The sequence below is a fragment of the Passer montanus genome, unplaced genomic scaffold (assembly GCF_014805655.1).
Source record: "Passer montanus isolate IOZ18808 unplaced genomic scaffold, ASM1480565v1 scaffold44, whole genome shotgun sequence".
NCBI classification, from domain to species: domain Eukaryota; kingdom Metazoa; phylum Chordata; class Aves; order Passeriformes; family Passeridae; genus Passer; species Passer montanus.
Window position 1 is genome coordinate 4,875,108 of NW_024369262.1, and position 13,673 is coordinate 4,888,780.

General features: G+C 40.1%; 1 protein-coding gene across 1 annotated transcript in view; it reads left to right on the plus strand.

Moving 5' to 3' along the window:
- The window catches only part of BRIP1 (BRCA1 interacting protein C-terminal helicase 1), a 47,412-nt gene extending 36,206 nt beyond the window's left edge, over positions 1 to 11,206 (plus strand). The window contains exons 17-20 of the mRNA XM_039720963.1: positions 5,352 to 5,464; positions 6,844 to 6,926; positions 8,684 to 9,001; positions 9,687 to 11,206. Coding sequence (XP_039576897.1) covers positions 5,352 to 5,464; positions 6,844 to 6,926; positions 8,684 to 9,001; positions 9,687 to 10,498 — 1,326 coding nt within the window. The 3' untranslated portion in view covers positions 10,499 to 11,206. The remainder of the gene's footprint in view (positions 1 to 5,351; positions 5,465 to 6,843; positions 6,927 to 8,683; positions 9,002 to 9,686) is intronic.
- The last annotated feature ends 2,467 nt before the right edge of the window (positions 11,207 to 13,673 follow it).

Consider the following 13,673-nt stretch of genomic DNA (forward strand, 5'->3'; position numbering starts at 1 on the left):
GTTCACTGCTTTTCACAAAGAGAAGAGTCTAAACCACTTTGTCAGGGTTAGGGAGAAAGAAATGATTCAGGCTCACAAGTAGGACCTGATTATAAACAAAACTGACTGAAGAAAGAGGCCAACCCCTAATTCTGTGTTATTGCAAAGGGTCTCATATTGCTGAAGAATCAGGTTGCTAAAACAAAATAATATAAAAGAAAATGTTCAAGGATTGCTCAAAGCTCTGGTGCTCTCAATGGTAGAGTTTGGCTGGAGTAAAGCAGGAAAATTTATTTCAGAGCCAAAAATGACTTCTTTGGCTGTGACCAGGATTTCCTCTGCCTACCTCTGGGACCTGAAAGTAGAGGTAGGAAAATCTGATTTTGGAGCCAAGTGTGACTTGTTTAGTTCAAGGCATAATTTACTGCTCTTCCCTGGGGAGCTGAGAAGAAAGAGCTCGCTGGAAATGGTGAAGTGGGCAGCTCTGGGGTGCAGAGTCCCTGCCCAGAGAGCTCTCCTGCCCCTCCACCTCTCCAGGTGGCTTTTGATCCTGTACAGGAGAGTGAATTCATCAAGGAGCAGCCAGCAGAACTTGACCAAAACAGCAGAAAGTGCAGAAAGTCCAAGCCTTTCACATCAGCAGAGGCAGATAAACTCGCTGAGGCTGGGAGCTGGCAGCAGTGGCATTGCTGGAGTTTGCCTTTTTTGGGAATTATTTCCCCTGGCTGCCATGGGGGGAACATCTCCTTTATTCTTTCCAGTACTTCCTTTATTCTTTCACTTCTAACACCAAGGAAATCATCACTTCAATTACAATTTTCTGGGCTTTATGTAACTTAATGATACAAAAATTTTGCAGCTCTTTGGCTGAAGTTTCCACTTCTATCTCAACAAATTGGGATCTTTCTATCATTTCAGAATAATGATGTGTTTCAATATTGAATTTCTAGTCCTTGTGGCAGTTTTTAAGCCTATATGTTTTGTGTCCCTTGAAAGGAGAAAGAATCTTGTGCTGTGTGATTGCTGAAAACATTTATTTCTTATTTACTGTATTCTAGGAAAAGCAGGATTTCTAAGCAAATTATTGTTATGTTAACATTGAATTTAAATTATTATTATTATTTTAACATTTAATTTAAATTATTATTATTATGCTTAACCATCCCTTGCACTGTATGATTGTGCCATTTTTTCTATCTCAGGAACTAGTTTTGATTATATCCCCATTCACATTGCCCTGTTCAATCCCAAAATATTTCCATGTCCCCTGTGAGACAGAGCAAGTCTGAGATCTGGATTGCTTCCTTTTTTTATTCAGTGTTATTCAAGGAAGGCAATTTTGATAAGTGCACATAGAAATTTTCAGGCAGAAAAGGTCACCTGAGCAGTTTGTGTGTAACAGCACCCTGATGGTAATTGAGCAGTACAAATATTGATCATGTCTCTTTGGCAGTTTGGGGGAGTTCTTGCTGTTTTATGAGGAAATATGGTATTTATATGTGAAAATAGAAGTGTTCTATTTGTGTCTAGTGACTTTATTTAGTTCTATGAACTCATTAGAATGACGTTAATAAATTATTGTAATTGAGAGAATCTAGTAAAATTCAGCTAATAAGCATTTGCTTATTCCACATTATTTCTATATTAACACTGCACTTGGAATGCTTGGAACATTTAAAGACAAAATCCTGCCAAAGACCTTTTTCCTGTGGGCTGCTAAATGGGAATATTGTGTTCAGCCATGGCTGTGAGTGGCCCTGTGAGGGTGAGGATGTTTGAGGCTGGGTCTGTGACTCAGCCAGCTCCCTACGTGTGCATTATCTGTGTTAAACCTCCCAGCCTTGCTCCTGCTTTTGAACTGAGTGAAATCCTGCACTCTTCAGTGCTGTTCTATTGAAGAATTTTCAGATGTAAAAGAGAAATGGGTTTTCATGTCTTTAATTTTCCTGCACTCACAAACTTTTATGGTTCCTTGGCATTCGTGAGGAGGAAAGTAGATGGCAAGTGTGTTCCTGAAAAATTCTAATTATTGCTGTTTCAGGTGGAAGAGAGGCTCTAAGTGGGCACATGAGATTTTTAGGATGGGAGATTTGCTTCAAAACCATTTTTATGTCTTTTTTGGGATGGAAGAGAGCAGTGGCCACCTGCTATTTTCTCTGCTTGTTTGTTTTTAAGACGTGGGGAATTAGTAGATGTTAAACATGAATGTAACTTAAAAAAATTTTTTTGGATGATGTCTTTGTTTTCATTACTATTTTTCCTCTCATAAAACCAGAGAAACAAGTTAGTGGAATGGCAGAAAATGTTTCTATCCATTTTCTGGTTTTCCTTTCCATGGAGGAGAGAGCTGGGGAGGGGAGGGCAGGACTGATCCAGGTGTGGATGTGCCACCTCCACCTGTCCATGCAGGACACAGGCCCAGCTTTATTGGCCTTCTCCAGCTCTTTTCTCTTCCTTTAACCTGCCAGAGCAAATAGGAGGCAGTTGGAGATGTTACCCCATTCACCTTCATGTCGTGGTACTGGCACTTCACATCCTGATTGATTTTTCTTTAGAAGTAATTAGTCCATCATAGATTGATATTTGCATACCTTGGTGTTAAACACTGTTGTGTATTCTGAATAAACCTGGCTCAGCCTGGTGTGTTGCTACAAGGCTGCAGGTTTGTGTGTGAATTTGCAGGTTATTTTGGGGGTCAAAACCAAGCTGTAGTTTTTGAGTTCCTCTTCTCAGCTTTGTGCTGTGAACTAACTCATAGCATGCATGGTCAACACAGTATAAATCAGTTTATATCCTGAATAAGTCTGAGTTCTTCACATGAAGGAATATCACCACAGGTAACTTATTTTAAAATCTAATGTAACAAATGTCATTTAATATTGTTGTCATTGGAGAAAAACCTCTATTGCTAATTCTATTTGAAAAATACACTTGAGCTGTAGCACAAACTGCCTCCAAGTATCTTTCCAATCCTTTCAAAAAAAAAAAAAATTGTTCATGGCATTTCTCTTTTTTCGCTGCTGTTTCCCAGTTAATGCTGCAGAGTGAAAGATGTCAGAGTAATTAAGCATTGAAAGCAGGAGGGGTTGCAGGTGGAACGTGGGCAGCTCGCAGTGAGCGTGGCTGTGCCCGTGACCTCCCAGACAGATCAAAGCCTAATCTGGGTGACAGCTACAGGATGGCAGAGCTTGCCAGGGGCCTTGTGCAGCTCTTTGTCTGCAAATCCTGCCCCAGAGCTGGGAGGATGTTTTTAAGGATGAACAGGTAAAAGTAAAAGGCTGTCTTTTGACATTTTCACTAATCCCTTCTAGCCTGTGCTTTCCTGCACGTTGTGGATATTTGCTAGCAGGAGGCACTGGCTTTTTCACATATGTAACATGTCAGCTTGAATCTGGCTGGAATTGATGGGGGGATGCAGCAGGTCCACAATGAAATAGATTCTGATTGCATTAAAATGACAGGCCCTGGCCTTTTACCTGCACAGCCTCCCCCTGCAAGCTGAGCCCACATCTCTGCTGAGGCAGGAGAGGGAGGAGACAGAAGGCTTCTTTCCTGGGAACTCTTTTAAAATTAACAGAAGGAAGTTTTAGAGATGTGTTACACCCTTAGAGCAAGGGATTGGGGTTAAAACCCCCCAAACTCATGGGGTTTTATATTAAAAAATTGGGTGAATTTAACCCCATTTTATATTTTTAATATAATTTGAGCAATGAAATGTCATTGGTGGTGTGCATACAAGCAGGAAACTGGATAACACTGGCATGTATTAGAAGAATGTGGAAGCAATGTATTTTATTTAGATGACCTGACTGGTTTGCATTTTATTGCTACTTCAGTGAGTTTATGCAGGTATTTAAAAATAAGGTAAAAATAATTTAAAATTTCAACATAAGACACAGGAGCAGTTATTCCAACAATGTTTGCACAGTCTGCTGGCAAAGTGAGGGGATGCTAAACCTCCTTTTGTTCCAAATGGCCATAAGCTTACTGAAAACACAATTCTTCCAAAAAATAAATTGTTATCAAACTGACCAGGACTAGAAGACAAGTGCAGAAGACACACAGGAGAATATTGTCAATGGTTATGTTTTAAAGGCTGCAGTGAACTTTTCCATCATCATTCCTCATTTCCAGAGGTGAGCAGTACCCTTTTCTTTCTCCAGGTAGTAGTTCAGTTTGTAGAAATGCACAGATAAAGCCAAGTTCCTTTTTAAGGAATGGTTTAGTGTTCACAGACCATTCAGAAGAAATCATCTTCTGTTTGGAAAATTAAAAAGGAAACCTCACATGCCAGTCAGTAAATTCTGAGTGACTGGAACAAATATTAAATCTGTGAAATCAAACTGAATTTACTTTCTGGCTGTAAAGATTGAATTTGTAAATTTGACAGGCAATTTAAAGGGCATAAGTACATAAAATAAAATTTCTTATCCAAATGCAACTTGAAAGTTACCTGTCAGAAGAGGTTAGAAGTCTGCTGTTTTCTCTCCTGAAGCGTGTCCTTTCACTTGTCAGTTTAGAAAGGTTAATACTCTGCAAAAGAGCAACAGAAAGACCCTTTTTGGTGTAGTTTTATGCGTGTTTAAAAAAATAATAATTCAATTCCCCTGGCTGAATAATAGGAATTATAATAATAAAACCTTTTGATAGAAATAATGTTGTAATTGTTCCAATTCAGACCAGGCATCGCGTGTGGTTATCCTGACTGGGGAGGGGATTTCTTGGGCAGTTCATTCCAGATTCTGAAGCATCAGGGATGTGTTTTTAAAAAAGAAAACATGTTTTTCCCTGCCTGATCTCCCCGTGCTCTGCAGTGAAACATTTCCAGACCTCAGGAGCTGATGCCAAGCTGGGAATTTTGCTTGGTGTCTCTGACTCCTGCTCCTTGGCAGAGACCCCTCTGTCCCCAAAGCTCTTTTGCAGCTTCTGTCAAGGAGGAAAAGTTGGATTTGCTGAGCCCTCACTGGGGAAAAGCAGGGGCTGGTCCCAGCTGGGGATGAGGAGTGGCTTTTGTGACAAAGGGACAGCTCCAGTGGGGCATTTCCCTTTGGAAGAGCCCATAAATCTGGGTTTGGAGTCCATCTGCCTGGACCTGGGTTGGGTTTTTCACCTGTCTGAACAGTTTATGCTTCTCTCACTGGCACAGAGCTTTGGGTGAGTGTGTGGTGCTCATGTCAATACATTGAAATTATTGGAACAGATCACAGCTAAGGGCAATTTCAGAAGCCAGAACTGGTTAGTGTACAAAATATAGAGTTGAAACACAATTTATATATTCTCTTCTGTAATCAATGTTTGCTTGTTTTCCCCTTTTAGAATATCTCCTTTTCAACAGCATTAATAAACCAAATATTTTATGGTTTCCTTCTTAGGTTGAATTAAAGAGGAAGTACAATGACCAGCACAAAAGTACAAGAGGCCTTTTATCAGGGAGCCAATGGTATGAAATTCAAGCTTACAGAGCTCTCAACCAAGCCCTGGGAAGGTGAGATAAACATAACTAAAACTATAGGAATTTGTAGAAGGTTTTTTTAGGGAGATCTTTAAGGATTTATTCCCCACTTTTAGCACAGAGGGGTAAGTGAGGCCAAACCTCTCATATTGCACATTTTTCTTCTTGAGCTGCTCTGTGCTGACAATTCTCTGCTTTTCAGCCTGTTGTGCGTTGTCACAATTCAGAGATTTTGTTTTACATTCAGAACCCACTTCAATTTAGTTAAAGTTTTATTGCTCATTGTCCAGATATACAAGGAAAAAAAAGCACAGAGACAAATAATTCTTGAGCTTTAAAGCAAATGAAGATGCTTAGGACTTTTCCAGTGCACTAATTGTTCACACTCTCAGTGGGCTCAGAACAGTTGTTTGATATTTAGCCTACAAGTACTTTTGAAAGGGAGAAATAGCAGTGGGGTTTTTCAGACCTTTGCAAAAGGTCAATTCAATTATTGTGCTCACTGATCTCTTCCCAGATTTAGAAGAAGTGGTATAGCTTCCATTTCTTAGATGGAAACGTTCCCCCAAATGTTATTAACAAGGTAGAATTAATTCATCCTCCTTCAACAGAATTTATCATATAAATAAAGATTAGAGCTGTCATCCCTGTCTATTGTAGGTGCTGTGCATCTGTCATGGATGCAGAGCCACAGAAACATCAGCTGGAAAACTTCAGTTAGTCCTAATGCAAATGTGATGACATAAATGAAGGCTTGGAGAGAAAATTGAGAGAAATTGTAACATTAGGAAATCTCATGGTGGATTCTTGTTGCTACAAGCCTGATTTCTTAAATTCCTCTTTGGAATCAAAGAGCATTCATTCAGATAGGTTGAGAAAGCTCTCAGTTGTGGAATACCAGCAGTGAAATAAATCAGCTTGAACTTAAATCAAGTTTTAGTGACAATTACTTCTTGTTTAATTTATTATTTGGGTGGTCTAAAATGGAGAAAATAGGCTTCCATTCTGACATAAAGGTACAAATTCCTTATCAAACCACGAGCCAAAGCCCTTGCTAACCTGAGCTGTGGGGAAGGATTTTGATAAAACCAGAACATTCCACCAAGCTGGCAGGAAGCTCTGTAATATTTACCCTGCCCAGTTAAGAGTGAAAATGAATTATGTTTGATTGGCTGTTGAATATTTGTGTGCTTTATTTTTAATTTAGCTGTTTTCATGCACATTCAGCAGCTGAAGGAAAATGAAGCTTCCGTGACATCCACAAGGATTTTTGGTGCATCCAGTAGAAGAGCACCTCCTGTATAATTTTGCTTATTCCAACTGACTCAGAGCAATTTCTGTTTCCCAATTCCCACAGATTTTTGCTGTGTGCCCTCTAATGACATAAATACTCTTTTCCCCCTCACTTTTAGGTGTATAAGGCACAGGAATGACTGGGGGGCTCTTATTTTAGTTGACGACCGCTTCAGGAAGAACCCCAATAAATACATAACTGGTAAGAGGTAAAAATCTTCTGGAGAAACTCCTAATGTTGAAAAATACTGAAAACTCCGAGTTACAGAAATGTGGCTGTGCAAATACAGGTGGGTAGGAAGGGTCAGAATGTGCCCCAACCATGGAACAGAAATTGAACTGCTGAATATTCAATATACAACACGGGGTTTCTGTTTGTAGTTTTATACTGGTGGAAATAAATGCAGGTGAAATAAAACAGATCCTGTACACAACCTTAAAAAATGAAATTAAAATAGAAACTGCTTAGGAATGTGTTTTCAGCTTTGTTATTCCCTTTTTGCTGGGCAGAGCTGAGCTCACCAGCCCATGCTGGCCTTAGTCAGCAGGTGGAGCTCAGCTGCTGCAGTTGAGTCCAGCTCCTTCTCTGATCTACTAAAAACACATCAAAATTATTGAAGGAAACTCTAGAAATTCATATAGGAGCACAAATAATCCATATGTTCAAGACTTGGTAAGATTTCTTTCTCTATAAAGTAAAACTTCACAGAAGAGCAAAGTTCTCTGCTGTTGTTGGTTTGATTTTTTTTTTGGTTCTGTTTTTTAATTGATATACAAAGAATATTTAAATGGGTTCAAAAACACTTTATAAAATCGAGGAAATCAGTTTTTACTTGGCCCCTGTGTGCTCTAAAAAGCTGTTATGCTCAAGACATCTGATATTCAATATTTTGATTATTTTGACAGGAGCAGGTTATAATAAAACCTGTAGTTGTGGAACAGTTGTGATTCTTTCTGAGTTACTGTTACTTAATCTGACACAAAGTTGTAAAAGGCTTCATTATATTCAAATTTTTATCAGACCCTGTTAATATGATAATAAATAGCTGCACTCTGTGTAAGTCACTTTTAAATAATTCATGATAACAAGCAGAATGTACAGCCAGGCAACAAAGAAATATAATGATGTTCATGCAAGGCAGCAGTTTGAACCTGAAAAGAAGAGTAGTGAAAAAGGGAAAGGCTTCTAATAGAAAAAGAGGGATAGTTTTAGTTTGCTTATCAGAATACTGCCATTGAATAAATCAAGTTCCCAGCCCTGGAAAGGAGGAATTGTTGTAGCTTCATGAGCAAATTCTTGAAACCTTTGGGACTGTACCTGCACAGAAATATTTGCACTCTTAGGGTATCACTGTAACAGGCTCCTGGCCAGGTAATAATTAGCATGGACTCCATGTGTGAAGGTTGATCAGTAATTAGCATAGACTCCATGTATGAAGCTTGATAAATAATTAGCATAGACTCCATGTATGAAGGTTGATCAGTAATTAGACTCCATGTGTGAAGGTTGATAAATAATTATCAGAGACCCCATGTATTACAGAAGGTTGATCAGTAATTAGACTCCATGTATGAAGGTTGATCAATAATTATGAGACCCCATGTATTACAGAAGGTTGATCAATATTTTTTTTATTAAGAAACCCATTGTTCTTTTATAGGCTGTTAGATACACATGGACCTCATTGGTCCTTTACTTCAAACACCATTGATTAATTAACCATTGGCTAATTAAGAAGCCACCCTTAGGTGTACAAATCTCCATACCCTGCATGTTCCCAGCACCAGGTGAAGACAAAAATTGCTTCTCATTCTCTCCCTGCCCTTTCCCTGCCCTTCCCCTGGGACAGTTGTGTTCCTCTCTGTGGCCAGAGAGCTGCCCCACGCTGGGGTGCAGTTTGGGGCTGGGAATGGCTGCTGCAGGTGCTGCTCTTTTGCAGTGAGGTGTTTTTCCCCCAGGACTGTCCAAGTGGATCCGGCAGCAGGTGCAGCACCACGGCAGCTTCGGCAGCGCCCTGCAGTCCCTGCGCGCCTTCGCCCTGCGCAACCAGGGCGGGGGGGAGCCCCCCTCAGAGCCCAGCCCCGAGCTCCCTGCACAGCCCAGGCACCTCTCCCAGGGCTCTCAGCAAGAGGCCAGCACTCCTCTGTCCCCTGGTGTTGGTGCTAAGAGCCAGGAGCAGAACGTGGCCTCGGAAGGGCATTTTACTGCCGGCGTCGGCTCGGTTCATCCCGCAGCGTGGGATCGGCCAAGTGACAGCACGGCAGCAGGGAAACTGAGTATGTGCATTTCCACTGGCCATTTCTAATGGGGAGTTGAGTCTTTGTTGGAGGAAACAAATGGTTTTTAAAATTACAGAAGTGCTATCGTGGAAAATGATAATTATTCACAAATGTGGTGGAGCTGTGCTCAGCAGACTGAAATTAATTCTCATTCCATCTGGTTGTCTTAAAGAGTAATCTTTGATAAGTTTATAGTACAATCAAAAATGTTTCCATTTTAATTTCTTTTTCCATTGAGCACTATGAAGATAATTTAAAATATATTTGAAACACATCAAGATTAGCATTATTGCAAGTTGAGCCCTGGTTCAAGCTACATCTGTTGTTTAGGCATTGCTGTGAGACACCTTCCATGTGATCTCTAGTTCCAGCTTCACAAGTAAAATCCATGCCTAAATTTTAGGAAAGGTTCTGATTCCATTACAATCAAGAAAGAGCACAATAATAAAGATCAAAAATTTCAAATCCAGTCATACTCTACCTTTATAGACCTATTAATCTATTCATTTAATTAAGACAGCTCATGTGCAAAGATAGTTATAACATCTGGGCTTTTGTTTGTATTATTGTTTTTAATGAATGCTGTAAAATCACTGTAAATCTTCTAAACCAGTGGTAATTCTGATGTGCTAACATGCTGTAAATCAGATGCAATTCAATCATGTTTTGTGATTTGTCACAGGTGATCAGAAAGTTGATGTAGAGAGCCATTCTCACCATGTAAAACAGAGAAGGAAACACAAGGACTGCTCCCCCAAAATGGCAGCAATTAAAACAAAGAGAGAAGAAATGAATGGTTGGAGCACTGCTGATGTTGTGGAAGAGAATTGCTGCTCTGACCCCCTGACTTCAACTCCTGTAGGCCAGAACTGCAGGGCCACAGCCAGCAGCAGCCAGCAGCATGTGAATGGGCCCAGTGGCCTTATTGATCATTTCAATCAATGCCAATCATCATTAATTGCAGAACATAAACCAAGTGGACCAGAATCATGCTTGGAAACAGCTCATGTTTCAGTGAAGGGTGCTGAGGCCCCAGGTGCTGAAGGACATCAGCTTCCAGCTGAGCCCTGCAGGGAGTTCCCTTCAGCAGCAGGGAGAGCTGAGCCTTCAGCATTAGGTGAAGATGAGGATGAGGATGAAAGCATTTACTTCACCCCAGAGCTCTATGATGATGCAGAGCCAGAGGAGCAGAGAACTGAGCCCCCAGTTCCAGCCTGTTGTGCCCCTGGGAGTTGGGTGGAATTTGGGAGCTCCACTGTCCCTGCTGATCCTGGTGCCAGCAGCACCTCAGAAACACAGACTGGCACTGAAAACACTGAGGCTGGCAGAGCTCCCCCTGGAACCATGGAAGGTGTGAGGGGCAGGGACAGTGCAGCTGCTGCTCTAGGGGTGGCAGCTCAGGAGGTGGACACCCCTAAAAGGAAAATCAGCCTCTCCAGATCCCGAAATAAAGGTGTGTCATCCTCTCTGCTGGGCAGTAGTGGCGCCTGCTGATGGCTGCTGTGGGAATTGTGCTGGGCAGCCCTCAGAACACCCCAGGGCAGCTGCACCTTCCTTGTCCTCATGGACAGAACTTCCCTCAGCTCCACTCCTCATTAAATCTTTGGGCTTTTCACTGGGAGGGTTTTGCCATGTGCAGTTTTCTGGAGATAGAATGAAGGTTCTTCTTCCTGGGTTCATGGCTGAAGGACATAATGGCTGGAAATTCTGAATAGAAACCCAAGCAGGGATCTGACCTGCAATTATTGGTTTGTCCATTACAGATTTAATTAATCCACCATTAAATACAGTCAAATAATTGGGGTTTTCCTCAGAAAGCCAAACTCCCATACAACCAAATTATGGTTTTCTGCATTTGTCAGATTGGGTTTTTTTAGTAAAACATGTAGAACAGCATCTTTGCAGATCAAGTCATAGACAGATTGAGCCTAAATACCCAAACAGGTTTATTCTCCAGTACTTTGGTTCCTTCCAGTTTCTTACATCAAAATCTCCAGCAGGAGCTGTGCACATTTTGATATTTGATGAAGATGAGAAGCTTCTTGAGAGAAAAATTTGAGGTTTCTTTAAGTTTTCCTTTTGTGAGAGGATCTCATTGCTGTTGGTTGGGTTCTGTGTTTATTCATGTCAAAACCTGTTTTCTTTTGTATGTCCTACAAGCACCTTTTACGTGTAATGTACAAAATGTAAATTGTACACAAAGGTCTTTGACTCTTGCCCAGTCTTTTTTTTTAAAGTATTTTAATGTTTCTTTCATCTTCTGCAATGAAAACAGCCAGGATTTTTCTGTAATAAAACATGCTGATTTTCAAGAAGATGCTTCATTGCCATCCTACATTCATATGAAGATGCAGGATTTTTACAATCTAAAGAGTGGTTCACAGGTGTTGATACTTTTTGTTTGAGAGTAGAAATTAAATTATTTGCTGGTCATTTTCTATAGAAGTTCATCTAAATAAGATTTTGGGTCCCTCCCTCCAGAGCTGTGAACATGCTCATATCAATAGGATTTAAATTCTTTATAAAATAAATTCATCTTTATTAAATTGGGCACTGCTTGCAAGGGTGGGAAGGACACTTGAATTTCTTTAACTGGCAGTATTTGGCATAAGGCTTTTGGTTCAATTTTGGCAATATTGATGACCAAGTTTCCTTGGTTTAGGTGTCCTGGATTTCACTGACAGGTTTGGTTTAGTTAATAGGGCAGAAATTCTAGTACTGAAAACCTCTGACACATCTAAAGAGAAATATTCTTAATTTCTATAGAAATAATGCTGAAGTTCCTGTTGGTATCAATATTGGAAACCTTTGACACATCTAAAGAGAAATATTCCTAATTTCTATAAAAATAATGCTGAAGTTCCTGTTGGTACCAGTAGTGCAGACCTCTGACACATCTAAAGAGAAATATTCCTCATTTCTGCAGAAATAATGCTGAAGTTGCTGTTGGTTCCTGGCCTCCAGGGCTGTCCCTGATCCTCAGTTTTCCTAAAGCAAATCTTCTGCCCCAAACCCCTCTGTGCATTTTTGTGTCTGAACAGATCACAGAAATCACTTAAGCTTTGTGACTTGTCTGCTCATCCAGTGGCCCACAGCCTCTTATTTGTCTTTCAGGAGATTTGTCTGTCTTTAAATCCATAACATTCAGAAAAAAAAGAAGAAAATCCATCTCCTTTTCCTTATCTGGAGCAGATTGTTCCTTTCTTGAGCTCTGGTGCCTCTTCCTCTGATCAGAAATCCTTTAAGGCAGGGCCTGCTCTGTGTCAAATCACACCCATTTAAACTTTATATCAAATTAACTAATATTAAATTAGTTCTAAAACATGTATTGAAGCATCAGCACTTGTTACTGTGATTTCTGGAAACAATTTCTGTCCTCTGAAAACTCAAATCAACAGGTGGATAAATCCCCTTTGTGTTTGCTGGGTTTGGAAGGTAAGGGGTGGTTTCTTGTGTAAATTCATTCTGAATTTGTTTTCTATTTAATAACTGTGCTATTTGATATGTTAGAGGCAATATATTTATGGTAGGTCTCAGAATTAAATGCTGCCCAGCAATAGAAGGGAAGTGAAGTCAATAATGAATTTCCTAGAATTATTTATTTGGATTTATCAAATCTATCAAGGTTAAAATACTGAAAATGCTTTTCCTACTTTGATATAATAGCTCAGTATAGTTTTCTGTTGCCTAAAATAATAACAAAATCTTGAATTTGTTCAAGGATTGAAAGTTCAGAGGAGATGCAGCAGAAGGAAAGGTGCCCTTGGGCAAAGTGGCTCCTCCCGGGACAGAAAGGTACCACATCCATGGATGAAACCTGCTCTGGGTGGCTGCTGAGGCTAGGCTGCCAGGCAATTTAAGAATAATTGATTATATCGTTTTTCAGTGAAATAACACAATGAAATGGTTTCCTCCTGATCTGCAGAGCTCTGGTTTACACATTCAATATTACCTTTGTTTCTCCAGGAAACACAAAGGCACCAACCATCCCAGGCTCCTTTGCAAAATTCCCAACAAACTGATAGCCTGCAGTGTCATAGAGTATAAAATCCTCATATTTTATATGACAGGGTTTCTATTTAAGTAAGGCTAAACATTTTTAGCATGTTGTATATTGAATTATTAACTAATATCAATGATAACCATTGACTCAGCCTCCTTTGAGCATTTCAAATACTGCATTTCTCTGAAGCAGTTTATTTATTTCCATTTAAATGCTTCAATTTATTTCTATTTAATTCAGTTTATTTACATTTAAATGCTTCAATTTATTCCATTTATTTCTATTTAATTCAATTTATTTCCATTTAAATGCTTCAATCTGCATAGTTACTGTATGCAAGCAGTGTTTCCATGCATTTGTGCATTGCCTTGTTAGAAGGAAGCACACGAGCAGCCCTGCAGGAAAGGACTTCACTGTGCTGTGTGTGGAGCTGAAATCCTGCCCAAAGCTCAGGGTAAGACCAGTTGTTTCACTGGGAAGGATGGGCTTTCTCATCACCCTTTTGCTTTCCCAGTTTTGGGTGCTGCAGGGGTATTTTAGAATCATTGCTTCACTTCTCCACTGGGTTTGTACCTGGAGAAATGAGAGACCTGCAGAAACCTGTGAGGGGAGACAAGGGACTTGTGACAAGAACAATTCTTTAAAAGAAGTTCTTTTTCTGGCACT